Raw genomic sequence first — 20,967 nt, forward strand, 5'->3', positions numbered from 1 at the left:
ATATTACTAACACATTATATGATATTTACATTAGCAAAATTACTATTAAAGTTAAACTCAAGAAATATGATCCAGCTAACAGCAACAAACGATTTGAAGTTAAAGAAATAGAAATACATATATAAGCTAATGTTAATATAGAATTATCATTGACTTTTATTTTGTTATTCTTCTGGAAAACTTAATTAAATTACTCTGGCCATGCTATTTCAATTGAAGTAAAACATCTTGTATAATCAGTTATCATTCCAGTTATTTAAGAATACAATGTTTGTGAGAAATAAAAACCAATAGTTGTTTGCAAAACTAGAAGTATGATTCAAAAATTTTAAAACACATTGTGGTATATAGAATTAAATTTTAGGCATGCATCTGTAAAAAAAATAAAGTTAGCCATAGAGACAAAAGTTAGTAAATTTGTACTTGTTGATTTAAGCTACACTACTAATGTACAATATAAGCTGTATTTTCTATGTTCGCTGTACTATATAATCTGTGATGTTTCTGGTATTAAATTATTCTTATAGCTCAAAACAACAAATATATAAAATTACATAGAGAAAACAAAGAAATAAAACAAAAGGCAAGAACAATTAAGTTTAAATAGGAAATTTAAGTGGGAGGGTTGGGCAGAGATTGCAGACAACAGGGATAAAAATAATAATAGCTATCCAAAAGGTATTTTATCTTTTGTTTGCTATTGTGAATGAGGTTTACAGTTTGTATATACAATCTATTAACTTCAGTGCCTCAATACTTTAATTTTAAATCCAACTAACTTATTGATTCTCTGTTTATAACTTTTCATTTCATTCCCCTGGGGTTTTCCACCAAAGAATCAACAAAGATAGTATTAATTTATTTCCCCATTTTATTTGTAAAATATAATGCTGGCATTGGAATTAAGAGAGATAAATTCTATCATGTTAAAGAATCCTAGATCTATTATCATCAACAGATGCTATTTTAGCATCCTAAGATTCCATTTCTCCTATGTTTATTGATATATGGCCAAAATAATAGATTTTATATACTGAACCATCCTTGCATTCCAGAATTAGCCCTACTTCCCAAATGGGTCACTATTATTAATGCAGTACTAGATTCCATTTCCAAATATTTTGAAATTTTTACAATACTCACAAATAGAATTAATCCATACTTTTAATTTTATGCTCACTTATTTTTCTTTCTATTCATTTATTTAATAATTCAAATTATTTAGAATTGTCTCAGAATTATCTGTCAGAATTTTTTCCAATGAAACTAACTAGGACTATAACTCTTGTAGAGAGAAAGTTCTTTTATAACCTGCTCTGTTTCTTGTATGGGTATATTCCATTCAGATTTTTCATCTCTTTTTAGAGTTGGTTTTGGCAATTTATTTCTCTTGGACAATAGTTCACTCCATCCAAGTACTTCATTTCATCCATAGAAATGTAAATGTAAAGTTTCAATGGGATATTATTTTTCACATATCACTGATAAAGAACATTCTGAAAAATATTCTGAATTTGTAAGGATGTATTAAATGTTTTTTTTTTTTTCATTTAGTTCTAGTGGAAATAGTAATTGGTAAAATTTTTACATGGATAAAGTTAGCAACTTCAGGCAGCAATTCTATTTCCATTCTATTTCTAAGAATTGATGATAAAGCTATACTTACACAAATGGAAAATGACATGTATATTAAAGTACTCACTGAAGCAACTTTGTAAGCCATCTAAATGTCCAAACATAGGGGATTCATTAAACAAATGATAATGCTGTCACAGAATGGACCATTATAGCCATTAAAAAGAATTAGCCAGATCTATTTTGTACTGATATGGAGCAATCTCTAATACATAGTAAGAAAAAAACCCCACAAGATATAAAACTATTTATGTAGCTTAATATATGCATAAAACACACATTAATAGAGACACACATAGATGTAAAGGAACAGAATATTTTTGGAAGCATATACAAAAAGCTTGTTACAGGAATCATGTATTATGAAATGAACTGGGCAAGTAGAGTATGGACAAAGGAAAAAAACCTCTACTTTTCACTATATACTCACTTAAAATTTTGCATTTTGTGCCTATTAGCTATCTGTTGCTGCCAAACATAGTAGATATATAATCTTACATAGCTTTTATGGCTCAGGATTTTGAGAGTGGTTTAGCAGAGCAGTGCTGGCTCAGTGTATCTCATTAGGCTGCAGTGAATAAATTGGACAGAATTCCAATCATCTGAAAATTTGACTAGGGTTGGCTCTTTCATAGGACTAGCATTTGGTGCTGGTTGGAGGTGGGAAACTTTAGCTCCTCCCTCCATGGGCCTTTCCATAGGCTTCATAACATGGTGGTTGACTCTATGGGCGTTCCAAAAGAAAATACTGTGAAAGTAACAATGCCCTTCATGATCTAACCTCAGAAATAGCACACCATCATAGCTACACTTTCTATCTGTTAGAAGCAAGTCACTAAATCTGGCCCATATTCAAAAGAAGGCTCCACCTTCTAAATGAAAGAATGTAGAAGAATGTGTGAACATAGTTTACATAACCAAAACGTATATGTCACATTTTGGAAAATACAAATACAATAGTTTTATGAAATTAAGTAAAAAAATTTACCTAATATTCTTGAAGACAAGCTTTTACCACTAATTAAAAGGATGATGGAGAGGACTGAGAATTTTGACTTTTAAGAAATGATAACACACATTTCAATCCAAGATGAACATATGTTGACATCTAAAATTCAACCCATAATATGTGCTTCTGAGAAGTCACAGTAGGCAGAGCAGCAATTTAATAAATATACAACTAAAAATAACTTTAGAAGTCTCTGGAAATATGAACACAGGACTATTTTGAAACTGGCTTTGTCCAGTACAATTTATCAATATACACTACCTACTTCATATAAATATTTTGTGAAAATATTCAGGAATTAAATCATATAATCTTTGATGATGATAACACTGAAATCTAATAACATCAACATCTATCATGACAAAGTTTTTATGTGCTAGTACTTTACCTACAAGTACCTACTATTCATACCCTTATTTTATACTTTACCCACACTGCCCCAAATGTACAGTATACATTTTACAGTGTACAAATGAGCAAAGTGAAGCACAGGAAGGCTATGTAAACTTGTCCAAGGTCACATGTAGCAAGTAAGAAATCTGTCATATATTTTAATTATATGCTTCCCAGAACTAAGCACCAGAGTCAAGAAATATATTGTACTTAGTCTTTACATTATTTTCCCTAAGACTGTGTTTTGATGGCTCTGTAAAACTATATGCCGTGAATTAAATTTACTTAAAAAAAAAAGCAACATGTTTTCCCCGCCAAATATAAAATCGTGGAACTACACAAATACACACACTGTCTCAGATACAACTGAAGAAAACAAAAACGTGATTATTGCCATTTTTTCCTTTCTTTACTTTCAATGTTCTAACATGTTATAAGTTTAACAATTAAAACCAGTTAAAAATTTAAGAACTCCTACATATATGATGGTGTAAGGATAAAATGTAAATCTGCCACAACTTCTTTTTTTTTTTTTTTTTTTTGCCACAACTTCTGAGATGCCAGGTTTAATTTCCTATAAAGGAGCCCAACAGCTTCCTACTACACAGCTTCTCTAAAATATAAAAGTCCCATGAAATCAGAAGCTTTGTACATGTCCCAAGTTCTATACATTACTCACAGCCAATATGACTACAAAATTCAGATTCATCTCTCACGGACCTAAAGGAGATGGTTAAGAATTGACAGTTCCTGCTTTAAAAAAAATTGCAACACTAACTACATTATTACTGACTATGATCTTTCACATTTAGTAAAATTTTCCTCAGGCTAGGATTAAATCTGTAAGTTTTGGGACGGGAAAATAACCCATTTTAAATAATTTAAAGAAGTGCTCTACATATTTAAAGTTAAAATTTTCATCATTTAAGGCACATGACACATTTATATAAATGCTTCACAGAGATATTACTTTTCATTTCCCCAGTATTTTTAAATAACTCACACATTTCAAATATTAGTTTCCTATGTTACTTATGCTAATCTACCTAAAGAATATTTCATTTGATTTTTAATATAGAATAGGTAACAACTATTACACAAAGCACAACCCCCTAGTGGTCAATAAATATGAATAATTACTATTTTTAACAGAACTGAAAAGTAATCTGATCTATTTAATAAAACATATTATCGTAATTCTTCATATCTGCATAAATGGTATGCCATATTCATAAATGACTGAATTGTCATTGCTTTTATAAAATCAAATCTAAGTTTCTCTTATTTTGTCAGACCTCTAATTTCTAAAATTCTCAGTATTTTCAGTTTCTATTACATGTTGTTAAATCACTTCTAAATACAGAAATAGTAAATGGCAAAGTTTTTTTTAACTTAACTACACACCATCTACAACCCACCTGCTACTCCTACCAAGAATAGAGTTTCTCAATGGTTAGCTAACATCCACCCATTCAACCAATCTCCTTTCCCTTATTTCAAGTCTGCTGCATAGCTGCTAATTTTCATGTAGAGACTTCTGAAGAAAGAAGAAAATTCTGGTCCATGATGGAATGAAAAACAATTACTACCAGGTAAAACCTATGAAAATGGGCCAAAAATTATATCACTATATACATATTGTAAATATGCATATTGCTTTTTATGTGAGGGATTCAAAAAGAAGCAAAGAATGTAATAGGGTTCCTTAGGCCAATTCTTCACTTCGCCTTAAAACGTATATATGTACATGTGTACATATTTATCTTTAGGTCCAAACATGCCCAGAGTTTAATTTCAAAACCAGAGATAAGTATCTTAGCCTACTTTACATTTGCAATTATTTCAAATTCTATTAACAACCAGGCCTTTCATTTCATAATAATATAAATATTAAACAGGTACATATTTAAATAAGTTTAAAAATCAATGTGAATACATTCTCTTAAACATGCCAATGATGGAATGGGACTCTTGACTGCTAAATGAGTAAAACTAGAAAATAGGAAGTCACTGACTCTAATTAGAAGGCAACAATGCCTCTGAGGGGGAAAAGGAGAGACAAGAAAAGGGAGATGGGGGTTTTGAGTATTTGGTCACCTCTGGGCAGCAATGCACAGGGTAGTGGATAGGAAGCTAATATTTTACCTCACCTTCTCACAGTTAAAGACGAGTGCAAGGCAAATACTAGAACTTGGAAAAATAATATCACATACTCTGAATTAGATAATTCATTATTATAGGTTACAAAATTTGATATTATACTATAAAACCCAGGCTATATCGATGAAGAATGAAGAGCAATTTCCCAACATTTAAGACAAACCCTAAATGCTTTAAAAGATGCACAATTCATTCACTAGTCAAGATTTTTATCAATAAGCTATTACATTCAAAAGCCTAATCAAAAGTACAGTTACAAAAAAAAAAAAAAGCTCTGCTGTAAGGACTTGTTAAAATATATACTTAGAATTTCTCCTTCAGTGGAATCACAGGAAGATTTTGCAATTTTCCTATACCATTTGTCATGGATACTATCAAGTGAATTCTATGGCTTAATGATGACCTTAAGTGAGTATATCCTAGAAATGTTTTTAAATTTCTACTTCATTATCACAGAATGTGTTAAGCAAAATTCAAACCTTTGACTTAAACCTCAGAAATTTGTCCACTGTTCTAGGTAACAAAATAATTCAGGACATTATTTTCCTAGGTATGGTGAATATCTTATGATAGCACATGATCAATAGAACATAAAAATCTTTTTTTGTTTGTGTGACCATTTGGAGTTTTTGTATTTAAAATCTGAAATAGTAAGACATAGTGCAAGTTGTAAGAGGCAGAATTTTTTTTCTACTGAGGTATAATTGACATACAACACTATTATTAGCTTTAACTGCATAACATAATGATTCAAAATTTGTATATATTGGGAAATGATCATCACGGTAAGTCTAGTATCTATCAGTATATGTCTATCAGTATACATAGTTACAAAATTTTTTCTTGTGATTAGAACTTTTAAAATTGACTCAGTAATTTCAAATATGCAATATATTATTATTACCTATACTTACCAAGCTGTATTTTACATCCCTATGACTTATTTTATGACTAGAAGTCTGTCATAAGACTTCCATACCTTTGATCCCCTTTATGCATTTCCCCTAACCAGCCTCTGGCAACCACCAATTTGTTTACTGTATCTATTGAGCTTGGTTTTGTGTATGTGTATGTTTTAGACTCCACACATGAGATCATATTATTTGTCTTTCTCCATCTGACTTACTTCACTTAGCATAATGCCCTGGAAATCCATCAGTGTTGTTCACAAAGCAACATTTCATTCTTTTTTATGGCTGAATAATACAACAGGTCTAATTTATCCATTCATCCATCAGTGGACACTTAGGTTGTATACACATCTTAGCTATTTTATAAATAATGCTGCAAAGAACATGAAGGTTCTATGTAACTTTTCAAAGGAGTGTTTTCATCTTCTTTGGATAAATATCCAGAAGTGGAATTGGTGGATCATGTAGCTAGTTCTATTTTTTATTTTTGGGATAATCTCTATACTGCTTTTCATAGGGGGCACTATTTTACATTTCTGCCAACAGTGCACAACAGTTCCCTTTTCTCTACATCCTCACCAACACTTGTTATTTCTAGTCTTTTTTATAATAGCCACTCTTAACAGGTGGGAGGTGATATGTGAAGCATGGTTTTGATTTGCATTTCCCTCAGATTAGTGGTGTTAAGTACCTTTTCATGCATTTATTGGACATTTGTATGTCTACTTTGGAAAAATGTCTTCTGCAATCTTCTAGCCTTTTTAAATCAAACTGGGTTTTTTTGTTGTTGTTTTGTTTTTATTTTTGCTACTGAGTTGTATGGGTTCTTTATGTGCTCTGGATATTAACGTCTTATCAGATATATGATTTCCAAGTATTTTTTCCCATTCAGTAGGTTGCTTTTCATTTTAATAACTATCTTCGCTTTGCAAAAGATTTTTGGCTTGATATAGTCCCACTCATTCATTTTTGCTTTTGTTGCTTTTGCTGTCAGATTCAAAAAATCATTATCAAGACTAAAGTCAAGGAGCTTACTGCCTATATTTTCCTCTAGGAGTTTTGTGGTTACAAATCTTATGTTCAAGTCTTTCACACATTTTGAGTTGATTTTTGTGTATGGTATGAAATACTCATCAAGTTTTATTCTTTTGCATGTGCCTGTCAAGTTTTCCCAGCACTATTTACTGAAGAGACTGTCCTTTCCTCATTGTATATTGGCTTCTTTGTTGTAAACTAACTGACCATATATGCATAAACTTCTTCTGGGCTCTTATCCTGTTTCACTTATCTATGTGTCTGTTTTTGTCAGCATATTGTTATGATTTCATAGCTTTGTAATTTTAGTTTGAAATCAGGGAGTATGGTGACTCCAATTTCATTTTTCGTTTTCAAGACTGCTTTGGGTACCTAGGGTCTCTGTGATTCCATATAAATTTCAGGATGATTTGTTCTATTTCTGTAAAAAATGTCATTGAGATTTTGATAGGGATTGCATTGAATCTGTGGATCCCTTTAGGTAGTTTGGACACGTTAATAATACTCATTTTTCCAATCCATGATCACAGAATATCTTTCATTTGTGTCTTCTTCAATTTTTTTCATTAATGTCTTATATTTTTCAGTATATAGGTCTTTCACCTCCTTGGTTAAGTTTATTCCTAGCTATTTAGGGATGAGTCTAACAACTCAGAAATGATGATTTCACACACATTTTTTAGATATCATTGAAACAACTGCTTTTACATAAAGAAAATAAGATTTTACAACTCTATGATACAACACAACCAAAATCAAACACAACTAAAGCAATGATAGCACAACAACGCAGCTAAGCTTTTTTGATCATTGACTATGTGCCAGGTACTATTCTAAGTAATCTATGGTATTATCATATTTAACTCCCTTAAACTACAAAGCTGGTTTTGTTATGAGTTCTCTCATTTTACTTGTGAAGAAACTATTAGTCAAAGAGTTTCAGATCACTCAGTATGTAAGTGAAGAACCAGGACTGGAATCCAGGTCTTTGCTTCTAAAGTCTATACTCTTTATTGCTTTGTTTATACTGCCTGTCAAAATGTATAATGCATGGCATTCAAAGAAAAAATATCAATAAGTAGATTAAAGGAAATATTCATGTTTAAACAAAAAGCTATGTTTTGACTCGTCAAAAAATTAAATAAAATTAATACAAATCACATAATCAAACAGTAAAGAAAAATACAGCTTGTTTATCAGGGTTATGTCTATTAATTCACTAAATCACTCAAAAAATGTTCAATGAATGTCTTCTAAGTGACAGAGACTGTTGGAAATGCTGAGGGTAAACAACAGAGAACAAAACTGACAAAGCACCTGACATCATAATGCTTATATTTTAACAATAAGCTAAAACTAAAAATAAATTATGTAATCAACTTAACAGTCACTTTTTTTTTTAAAATGTTTATTTATTTTTGAGAGAGAGAGACAGAGTGTGAGTGGGGGAGGGACACAGAGAGAGAAAGGAGTCACAGAATCTGAAACAGGTTCCAGGCTCTGAGCTGTCAGCACAGAGCCCAATGCAGGACTGGAACTTGACAACAGCAAGATCATGACCTGAGCTAAAGTCAGACACTTAACCAACTGAGCCACCCAGGTGCCCCTCAACAGCCATTTAATCTAAGTTGTAAAAATACCAGGATTAGAATAATTCTTCCCTGACACAGAGCACATACCTTCAGAAATCAAAATTACAATTCTTCAAAGAGTTTTCAAATTCTTGTTACTGCAATAGCATATGAAAAAGGGATAAACAAAAGAAAGGAAGAAAAAACAAATGCAATTTTCAGGGAACATGAATAATTATCTAGAAACTCAAAGGAAGATATTAGCTAAAAAAGTAACAGAATCAGTAAAGGAATGTTGTATCTGAGTATAAAATAACTATATCTCTTCCTATACCAGCAATAATCACCTGGAAAGCATGGTTAAAAAAAAAAAAAAAAGATGTCATTTTAAAATTGTAGGAATAACAACAAGAATAAGAATGATATCACACTACATGATATTTACAACATATATGAACGTACGAGGATCTTTTTAAAAAATTATAAAACTATTGGGTGATTAAAAAACATTTGACTCAGTAGAGATACGTCATTCTAATGTCATTTGACTAGATCAAAACACAACATAAAAATGTCTGTTACCCCCAAATTAATTTAGAACATGTACAAAATTCCCATCAAACCACAGGAGGATTTTTTCAAAATACAGATAAAATTATTCTAAAGATCATTCTGAGGAAAGACTAAAAATAGAAAATAAAATTTTGTGGAAAAGATAATGTACAACTACGTGGACTAAATATTTTAGCAATAATTTAAAGGTTTCTGAATCTGAGAGATACGGATTTCTAATTCTTCCCTGGGGGGCAAGGCACAGGGGGGGGGGCCCGCAGGGCTGAAGATAAAGAGGAGGAGGAAGTGACCAAGATAACTGTATTAAAAACATGTTTCCAATTTCCTCTCTCAATGTTAACTTTACCTCAAGCCCTACAATCCTAGTAACCAGAGACAGTTAAAGAAATCCCCCACCCCTTTGTGTTCCTGAAATAGTTTACTACAAGGAATCATTCTTCCTCATGTGACTAGAAAAGATTCACAGATAACTCCCTTGTTTCCCTTATGACAAGGCTAGACACAGACGTTCCAAATTCCCATTCTTTGCTCAAAAATGATTACTTGAACTATTTGTACCCAATGATCTCAACAAAATATCTGTTACTGGGACTTAACCAAAGGTTAGTTACAAAGCTTCTCTACTTCCCTGAGACCCCTGAACTTTGACCCACCCCCACTCTTAACCAGCATACAACCTAACAGCCCCTCCTAAGAACAGGCTGATCTCAAAGTAAAACATTCTCTGTACTATCCAATCACTCCACCTCTACCCACCTATATCTATTCATTCCACTTCCACACAACTGGTTCTTCCTAGAATATTCCCTCTTCCTTCTATGAGAAAAACTTTTCTGCCTGACTTTCTTTTTTAATTTTTTCAACGCACATTTATTTTTGAGAGAGAGAGAGAGAATGGGAGCTGGAGGGGCAGAGAGAGAGAGAGGAAGACACAGCATCCAAAGCAGGGTCTAGGCTCCTAGCTCTCAGCACAGAGCCTGAAGTGGGGCCAAACCCATGGACCTAGAGATCACGACCTGAGCTGAAGTCAGACACTTAACCAACTGAGCCACCCAGGTGCCCCTTTTCTACCTGACTTTTAAGACACTTACAGATTCTCACAATGGTAGCATTTTCCTTATTGCAATAGTCCCCATTCCGCTATTGCAAAGGTCCCTTTCCCCATTCTTACAATAACCTTTGTGAATAAACTCTTCCTTAACAGGATTCTGGATCTGGTTTTTATTTAGCAAAAGGCTCTAATTCTGATTTAGCAGTAGCAGGGCAGGGGCAGAGAGAGAGGGAGACACAGTATCCAAAGGAGGATCTAGGCTCCAAGCTGTCAGCACAGAGTCCCAAATAGGGATGAACCCATGGACCTAGAGATCACGATCTGAGCTGAAGTCAGATGCTTAACCAACTGTGCCACCCAAGCACCCCTTTTCTACCTGACTTTTAAGACACTTACAGATTCTCACAATGGTAGCATTTTCCTTATTGCAATAGTTCCCATTCCCCTATTGCAAAGGTTCCTTTCTCCATTCTTGAAATAATCCTTATGAATAAACTCTTCCTTTACAGGATTCTGGATTTGTTTTTATTTAGCAAAAGGCTCTAATTCTGATTTAGCAATAGCAGAGCAGGGGCAGAGAAAGAGGGAGACACAGAATCTGAAGCAGGCTCCAGGCTCTGAGCTGTCAGCACAGAGACTGATGCGAAGCTTGTACTCATGAACCATGAGATCATAATCTGAGCCGACATCAGGCGCTTAACCAACTGAGCACCTAGGTGCCACTTCTAATTCTGATTTAGATAATAAAGTGTAAAAGTAAGGATAATCTAGGATCTACTTGACTAGAGGTGTAAGTGTTCATGATCAGAAGGTCAAATAAATAATACAAAAAGAAACAGAGATTCATTCATTTGCCCATTATATGGTAAGTATTGATTGGGTTATATTAATCCATTAATGAATAAACGGGGGGAAAACCATGACCAATGATTTGCATGGTGTTAAAGGGAAAGATGAAATTAATGACAGGATATCACAAGCAAATGTACAGACTTAGCTGGGTTAAGCTATATAAAGAGATATATATGTTCCTATAAGAACTTCTAACATAGGGAAATGAAAAGTCAGAAAAAGCATTTATTTCTGGAAATGACAGGTAAATTTAGAAGGGATGAGAGAAAAAATGGCATTGTAAAAAGCATTTTAGGCAGAGGAAAGTACACATGGGAAGGTGAAGACTAACAAATATCTAACTCTAAGACTAAACAGAACAAACAGGTTCACAGGACTTGATAAAAAGTGGTGTTTGCAGTGATTCTTGATTCATTGGCATCCAGAAGCATCAAGGCACTCTTTATATACTTGTAGTGGCCTAGGCCACGGGCCAAAAAGAGGCTGATTGTAATAAAAAACTGGTTTTGACAACATGCTCTGAGCTTTCTGTGATGTTTACTTAGCTTAAATACGGACATGGAAACCTAAGAAAATGTGAGGAAAATTACTGAATAAAGACTGTGGAATTAGGAATGTGGTATGGAAGATAAACATTTATGAAACTGACTTAGGTGCAACAATTAGAGACTATTATCTCATTCTTTAAAAAATTCTTTTACAAAGGGATTTATTATTAATTTCCTTAAATAAAAACTTAGAGTGTTTATATTTAACATAAAATGCATTTAAACTACGTCTTTATTTAAGTACCATGCTCAAATACCAAGAGACTAACACTTCTTTTCTTTTGCATTCAATTAACTATCGATTAACAATCCTTATATCAATTTAAATCAACCAACAAATCTTCCAAGCTGTAAACAAAGAATTTCCAAGTCAGTAACCAAAACAATCTAGCTAACCAAGTAAACATTCAGGAGCTTAGAACAAGTTCAAATTTTATTCAACTTCTTAATCCTTGTAAGAACCAATCCACTAACCAGTTTTAGGCCCCATTGCATTATTTTCTATTTTTGAAAGAAGTTGTTGTGAGATAAATAGGTGTGAAGGAAGGAATATCTGGTATATTTTATTGCTTTAAATACAGTCTTAACAAATTGCTGGAATTACAGCTGAAGTTTAATTCAATTAATGGAAAATGCCCACCATATACATTTTTCAGAATGTAATAATAACTACAATTTATTGAGCCCTCATTATGTATAAGTACTGAGTTATATTGTTCATATTTTATAATTTAATTCTAACAACACACTATATTGAGTTAAGCACCACCAAAGAAAAAAATTGTGAAAGATTTTGAAATGGATCAAAAAGATTGCAGGTATTAATGGAAGCCTATGCATTTTTTTTTTTTTTTTTTTTAGAGCATAGCCTTCTAGATTATCTGATTCTATGGGGTTGATACATTTTATCACCTTTGAGCTATTTTATAAGTACATAAATTATATATTACTTAGTAATAATTCTTGTCTCTAAATCAGTAAATAAAATGTGATCCTACAGAGAGAAGTGAAACCTGCCACCCGAACAAAAAGTCAGTTTTATAATACTTGTAGTTTGATTTCACAGACCACACATGTCTCTGGACTTTGAATTTTCTTTTAAGTCAACTATACTTACCTGTTCACTCATTAATTATGAGTTAAAATTGTTGACATATGTTCATTTTCTATGAGAGTCATAATTTTATTCTTTTAAAATTTTTAGGCTGTAAATTACTAGGATTATTCCCATTTTTCAAAACAAACAAACAAACAAACAAACAAAAAAACTGAAACTTGAAGAAGTTAGCTGACTTGTCCAAGTTTTTGCTTGCCCAGCTTTGCTTAACTCCACAGCACATCCTCAACACCCCTAATAACTATGCCTTGCTAAAATTTAGACTATTTTGCTTTTTACTTCATTATCTCAAGTATCTCACCATCAAAAGTACCAAAGATCAAAGAAATACTCTAGAAAAGCTGTTCTTTAATTTTTTTTTTAATGTTCATTTATTTTTTGAGAGAGAGAGACAGAGTGTGAGCAGGGGAGGGGCAAAGAGAGAGGAAGACACAGAATCCAAAGCAGGCTCCAGGCTCTGAGCTGTCAGCACAGAGCCTGATGCCGGGCTCGAACCCACAAGCTGTGAGATTGTGACCTGAGCCGAAGTCAGACGCTTAACTGACTGAACTACCCAGGCGCCCCTAGAAAAGCTGTTCTTTAAAAAAGATGGCAGTTGACATTTCCACTAGATAATTTAATTGGCAAAGACCATCCTGATTGTCCAACCAACTAAACAAATGAGACTTTTTTCTCCCCAGAGAGCTCTGACTTTATTTTTCAGTTCAAATAAATGAATACATTATCCATAAGACATTTATTTTAATAGTTTCTGAATTCTAATTCCAAAAAAGAATGAAAAGGAATGAAACCAAGGCAAGAGTTTTATCCCCTGGATGAAATTAGATACTGTCATTTGTAGTATTTCTTACTGAGTTCTCTCTGTTTTGCTCTTAGGCAGCAGCAGAAACATAATCTCAAATTGTACCCATGTTTAATGTCATACCATAGAATAATGCACCACATTAAAGGTTATAAGGTATATAGCGGTAACAGAATCCTTTTTTTTTTTTTTTTAATTTTTTTTTTCAACGTTTATTTATTTTTGGGACAGAGAGAGACAGAGCATGAACGGGGGAGGGGCAGAGAGAGAGGGAGACACAGAATCGGAAACAGGCTCCAGGCTCTGAGCCATCAGCCCAGAGCCTGACGCGGGGCTCCAACTCCCGGACCGCGAGACCGTGACCTGGCTGAAGTCGGACGCTTAACCGACTGCGCCACCCAGGCGCCCCTGGAATCTCTTAATAGAAGGTATAATTAAGGGACAAAAAAATCTGAAAGAAAAAAAGGAAGAAAGGAAGATTAAAGAAGAAAGGGAAGGATTGAGTGGGTACGGAAGAGAGAAGGAAGGAGAAGATGTACACGTTTTGCTTCACATTAAAAAAACCTGACATCTTTTCTTGTGGTAACCACCTCCCCAAGAGCATATGCCCCTCAAAAAGGATGTCCTGTACCCATTCCTGGAAGAAAAGAGGAAGCATAAGAAGCAGCAACTGCTGCAGATCCCCACCTCCTACTTCATGGACATGAGGTGCCCAGGACTCTACAAAATCACCACCATCTTTAGCTATGCACAAACGGTAGTTTTGTGTGTTGGTTGCTCCACTGTCCTCTGCCAGCCTACAGGAAGAAAAGCAAGGCTTACAGAAGGATGCTCCTTCAGATGGAAGCAGCACTAAAACCACCCTGAATCAAGATGAGTGGGAAACTATCCCAATAAACAAATTTTCGCTAAATAAATTTTTAAAAAATTAAAAATAGATAAATAAATAACCTCACGTAACTTAAAAAATGTCACAAACCCATTAAAAATATCATTTCAGAAAACAAAACACTGCTTTCTTCACTTTATTTTAGCTACTAAAGTCTCTCACAATCTAATTCAACAACAAAAGGTGTTAATTCACATTTAAAGTTTTTTCAACTGGAAGGAGAAATCACGCTTTGCATAGTCAACTTTACTTTGTAAGAACAAAATTACTTAAAATTATTCATTTATCTTAAAATTGGCACCAACAAAAACCTCCTTTTTAATGACATAAGGCTTGACAAGCCTCTGTGTTGCATCACCATCTGCCACATCCTGCTCTGATATTTATAAATACAGTTGTGCTATTGATGGTTCTACAACTGTTCCAGGTGTAAGACATTAGAATAGAGAATTCTCTTTGATCACTCCAAAGTCATTTCTTCTTTTTAAATACAAGCAGTCTGGACTGTTCTCAGGTTCCCAGAGGTATGTCTAGTAAAAAGCCTTTTAATCTCTAACTGGTTTGTTCAGGTGAAATAGGTCACAAGAAAAAGAGATAATCAGAAATATATATTAAAACAAAAAAACACACAGATTTACTGCTTTTTTTAAGAAGAAGAGAAGTATGAAGCTCTTGATTTTCATCACTTTTAATTTCTAAATACAATGGGACTTAGTTGGAGATGCGACACAGTTCTTGAAATACCAGCTCTACAATTTTTGGCCCAACATGTTTGTTTATTCAAATATAATTTTTGAAACTTAAAAAAAATGTTTTTAGGAACTCAATGTACGTAGTCTGGGCTTTAAAACATAATTCTGAAAGCTGGTTCATTACATGACATTGCATCAAAGAAAAAAAAACAAAGCACTCCTCCTCTCTCCTCCAGGTAAAATCCTGTATAAAAATATAAACATCCTGGTACTTAGTTCTCTCAAAATTTAATTAAAAACAAAACAAAAACTTGGTTAAACAAAACTTGGTTAAATTTTCATTAGTAGCTAAATAAAAATACGGAAGCTTATCTAACTGGGAACGAGAGGAGAAACTGGAAAACCAGAAAGTTGATGATCAGAGAACCAGGTTAGGACTTAAAAGACAGAGGTAAGGATATAAGAATTCAAGAAGAGACCAAGTTAAATGTTTAATGCTTATGTGAAGAAAAAATTCAGATCTATTACTGATAGTTTTATACATGTGATCAAGGAACAACATCTGTAATGAGAGGTGTCATTGCTACTAACGAAAGACAAATAGAAAGAGGGGTAAGGAACATATACAATTTTAGTAGTTTCCATGAAATGATTTAGACTACAGCAAATAAAGAAGTATTATCTCATGTGGGACCCAAGGAATTTTACAAAAATCCCCTACCCCTAGACAAGCAGAGCAAGACTAACTCCATTTTGTGCTACACCCACCATCTCATGTATAACCCCCACATGACCTACTTATTGCTTAAGACACTCCCCCACCCTAGTCAAGCCGCTGAGCACACCCTTACTGGAAACTGGCTCATTTAGGAATGCGAACCCCTAACCGCCAAAGAATGTAAACCCCGCCTTTTGCTCGCCAAACTTGCGCGCCAATTCCGACCAGAGTGATAGGCTAGTTCAAACAGTTACTATAGGGTAAATTGTAATTCAATTGGCCACCTGCGTGTGGACTGACATGAATGTACAACTTTCTGTGTGTGTTACAATCTCATTGGCCACCGGCCCCCATAAAACTGCTACACCTCATAACCTAGGGGACCAAGTCCCTGCTCCCCTGTGTCGGGTATACTTGGGCCCAAGCTCGAGCTTGCAAATAAACCCTCGTGCGTTTGCATCAGTATCGGCTCCTTGGTGGTCTCTCGGATTCGAAATCAGGGGCATTACACTCATCCCAAAGATCTCTGCTTCAAATGAGAGAAAAATATGCTTTATTTACAAAGATGGCAGGTACTAAAATAATAGAAAAATGGTTACTCTTAATTATTGAATAGAGTCATAAAAATTCATATAGCCTCAACATTTTGGGGGATAACAGAGAGAAGCAATAATTTACTCTGTTAAAAAGAAAAACCACAAGCCAAAAATGAAGTCACTTATGTTAAGAGCCCCACGTGAGCAAATCAAGACTTAATACCTAACCTAACTGCAGTTTCCGTACCCCCAAAAATGTAACATTTAACCAGTCAATATGAAATTTCCTGGTCAGCACTGGGAAATGTACTGATAGACCCTTTTCATTCCCCTTAGGAGGGCAACATTCTTTCCTAATAGTTTCCTTTTTTTCTATTCCTTTTCTGCCTTTAAAAACTGATCCTGGGGAACCTGGGTGGCTCAGTTGGTTAAGCCTCCGACTTCAGCTCAGGCCATGATCTCACAACTCAGGAATTCAAGCCTTGCATCTGGCTCTTTGCTGTCAACACAGAGCCTGCTTCAGATCTTCTGTCCCCCTCTCTCTCTGCCCACCCCCCACTTGCATTGTTTCTCAAAAATAAACATTAAAAAAATTAAAAAATGAAATGAAATGAAATAAAATAAAAATAAAATAAAAACTGTTCCTTTCCTGCAGCTCAACAGAGCTCTCCTCTACTTGTGAGATGGGATGCTGCCTAATTCACAAATCATTTAAAGAAGCCAATTAGAGCTTCAAATTTACTTGGTTGAGTTTTGTTGTTCAACAATTCTAATGATGATCTGCTTATAGTTCAGTTAACAAAGGATAAGAAGACACTTAAAATATTTGGGGCGCCTGGGTGGCGCAGTCGGTTAAGCGTCCGACTTCAGCCAGGTCACGATCTCGCGGTCCGGGAGTTCGAGCCCCGCGTCGGGCTCTGGGCTGATGGCTTGGAGCCTGGAGCCTGTTTCCGATTCTGTGTCTCCCTCTCTCTCTGCCCCTCCCCCATTCATGCTCTGTCTCTCTCTGTCCCAAAAATAAATAAACATTGGAAAAAAAAAATTAAAAAAAAAAAAATATTTGATTAGATGCCCAGAACAATAACAAACTTTTAACGACTACAGAACATTAGAAAAATCAGTAAATTAACTTGCAAGAAACATAAAAACAAGTGAACCTACATAACTTAAAACAACATAGAAATACTTTGGAATACCTCACATACCTGGTCATCAGGCTTCTAAAAAATTTAATTATTCAGAAAAAAGCATAAATGTCCAAGGATCAAAAAGGTATCTAAACATCAAGAAAAATTGCTGTCTCTAAGAAGCATGAAAGAACAAGTTGGTTTACTCAGAACTACATTTAAAATGATGGATACTTGATTTTCCCTGACAACCTCCAATTCTTTCAAAATTAAAGCTGACTGGAAGAAGTGGAGAGGGTTTATGAAAACACTCAAAACCTCACACATATAGACGAGTCAAAACTGAAGTCCTCTAAGGAAGAGAGAAAAATCTCCAGTAAGGAGAGAAATCAGAAGTTCCAGTTAAAACACCTGGTTTTAAATTCTGCTTTACCTAGTTACTTATCGTGGCATATTTTTGTCTATCTTATTTAATCAAAATCCTTCCTTATCACTAAAACGAAGACATCATCTGGTCTATCTCCTAAGCTGTTGTGAGGATCTAGGTTTTGAGAGAGTACACAGTAGCATAAAATAAGGACTGCAAAGAGGTAAGTAAGTTAAGTAGTCCAGGTTTAAGAAAACTAATAGCCCAGTGTGGGAATATGAAACAATAAGCCACTGGTCTTAAGGTAGAGTAAGCAAGTTTTTAGAATGCTAATCCAAGAATGAACATACCAGACAAAAAAAAATTTTTAATATGATAAATAACTGTGGAACAAACTGGTAGCTCAAAACCTGTTCTACAGAAACATCAAGAAGAAGAAGAAGAAGAAGAAGAAGAAGAAGAAGAAGAAGAAGACGACGACAACCACCACCATCAAGCAGACCAGCATACATATTATGGAAATCCAAGGAGAAAGAGAGAGGCAAATACAAAATATTTAAAAATAAGATGGCCTAAAACTTCCCATTTTTGAGGAAATACATGAATTTACACATCCAGAAGCCCAATGTACTCCAAGGAATATGAATTCAAAGAGATCCATACTAAGACTTGACCAAACTATCAAAGACAAAGAAAGAATCTTAAAAACAGAGAGAGAAGTGGATAAATAAGATTAAAAGCTGACTATCAGTAACCACGGAGGCCAGAAAGCAGTGAGATGATATTTAAAATGCTAAAAGAGGGGCACCTGGGTGGCTCAGTCGGTTAAGCGGCCGACTTCAGCTCAGGTCATGATCTCGCGGTCCGTGAGTTCGAGCCCCGCGTCGGGCTCTGTGCTGACAGCTCAGAGCCTGGAGCCCGTTTCAGATTCTGTGTCTCCCTCTCTCTGACCCTCCCCCATTCATGCTCTGTCTCTCTCCGTCTCAAAAATAAATAAACATTTAAAAATAAATAAATAAATAAAATAAAATAAAATAAAATAAAATAAAATGCTAAAAGAAATGTAAACCAACAATTCTATATCCAGCAAAACTATTCTTTAAGAATAAAGGAGAAATTGAGACATTCCCAGATAAACAAAGCTAAAGGAGTTTGTTAATAGTAGACTTGTCTTGCAAGACGTGCTTAAAAGGAGTTCTTGAGACTGAAATGAAAGGACACTAGATAGTAAACTGAAGACATAACAAAAGATAAAGAACACTGGTAAAGGTAACTGTATAGGTAAATATAAAAGCCAGTATTACCACACTTTTGGTTTGCAACTCCTGTTTTATTCCTGTAGGAATTAAAAGGCAAATGAATAAAATAATTATAAATCTATATTAATGGGCAATGTATAAAGATGTAATTACTGACAATAACAATATAAAGGGGGAGGATGGAAAGGGACTTTTCAAAGGAAGGGACTGTTTGTATGCCACTGAAACTAAGTTGGTAGTAATTAAACTAGGTTGTTATAAGTTTAGTATGTTAATTGTAATCCCCAAAGTAGTCACTAAGAAAATAACTAAAACACATACACAAAAGAAAATAAGAAAATCAAAATGGTACACTACCAAAAATAGAAAACATACAAATGAGTACTTGACATGGACTGAATTGTGTCCTCCCCAAATTCATACGTTGAAGCCCTAAGCCCCAGAATTTAAGAATGCACTGTATTTAGAGAAAGGGCCTTTAAAGTGATAAAAAAGTTAACATGTGGCCCTTATGATGGATCCTAATCCAATTTGACCATTGTCCTTATAAAGTTAGATACAAACAAATAGACACCAGGGGTATGCACAGAATTACAATTATGTGAAGAGGTAGCAACAGGAGAGAGGAGTCAGAAGAAATTAAAGCTGCTGACATCTCAGTCTTGGACTTCTCACCTCCAGAACTATTAGAAAATAAATATCTCTTGGATAACCACTCAGTCTGTGGTACTGTTATGGCAGCCTGAGTAAACCAATACAGTACCTATTTGAAAGAACATATTATTCTGCATTATTTACTTTTCTGTAACATGAGTGCTATTTAAATGAAACAACAGGAACAATTAACAGTGGCAATCAGTAAAAATAAAAAGTAGGACTAATCAAAAAATATGTGTGAGAAAATATAATAATCATTATTATGTTTCTTTTGATAAAATAAATTCAGCAACTTATTTTATCTTTTTTTTAACTCTATTGGAATTTAAATTTTATAGGCCACATTTTATATTCTTAATATATATAAATGTAACTAAGATTAAAAAAAAATTTTTTTAACGTTTATTTACTTTTGAGACAGAGAGAGACAGAGCATGAACAGAGGAGGGTCAGAGAGAGAGAGGGAGACACCGAATCTGAAACAGGCTCCCGGCTCTGAGCTGTCAGCACAGAGCCCAACACGGGGCTCAAACTCACGGACTGTGAGATCATGACCTGAGCCGAAGTCGGACGCTTAACCGACTGAGGCCACCCAGGTGCCCCCTAAGATTTTTTAAAAGAAGAGAAAAAAAAAGTGGGATTAAACAAATATTACCAGTATTTAGAAAAAATAACAATGACATGTTTCTTTTAGTCCTATGAAATAAAATAGTTTCATGCTTTGTGTCTCCTTTCCAATAATAACACTTCCCTGTACCGAGTAGAACCCTTCTTTTTAGTGTGGTAAAATTGAGTATCGTTAAATGTAAATTTCATTTTGACCACTCTGCTTGTATCAAGTCCATATTCTTGGTGTCAGTCCTGTGATGATATCAAGCTAAATACCCTCTCAATAAGCACAGAATACTTAGGATTGTAATTACTAGTAATGGCAGGTACTTAGATATGTAAGAAATTGTTTCAAACTCCACAAAACATCCATCTATTTTGAATCTAAATGCTTGTTTTGGTATTCCAACTGTTAATCAATCATGTCTTTTGCATTGATAGATTAATTATCTTTGC

At 34.2% G+C, this 20,967-nt stretch overlaps 2 protein-coding genes across 4 annotated transcripts in view; one reads left to right on the plus strand and one right to left on the minus strand.

Annotated features, from left to right (window-relative positions):
* ADK (adenosine kinase) overlaps positions 1-20,967 on the minus strand; it is a 532,082-nt gene that overhangs the window by 333,510 nt on the left and 177,605 nt on the right. The window lies entirely within an intron of this gene.
* Positions 14,262-14,513, plus strand: LOC115526971 (40S ribosomal protein S27-like). The gene has a single exon (XM_030334277.1). The coding sequence runs from the start codon at positions 14,262-14,264 to the stop codon at positions 14,511-14,513; it is 252 nt and encodes an 83-aa protein (XP_030190137.1).

The sequence above is a fragment of the Lynx canadensis genome, chromosome D2 (assembly GCF_007474595.2).
Source record: "Lynx canadensis isolate LIC74 chromosome D2, mLynCan4.pri.v2, whole genome shotgun sequence".
Classification (NCBI taxonomy): domain Eukaryota; kingdom Metazoa; phylum Chordata; class Mammalia; order Carnivora; family Felidae; genus Lynx; species Lynx canadensis.

Bases quoted from the DNA above. Each gene is read 5' to 3' on its own strand.
- LOC115526971 (XM_030334277.1), top strand. From the start codon at position 14,262: ATGCCCCTCAAAAAGGATGTCCTGTACCCATTCCTGGAAGAAAAGAGG.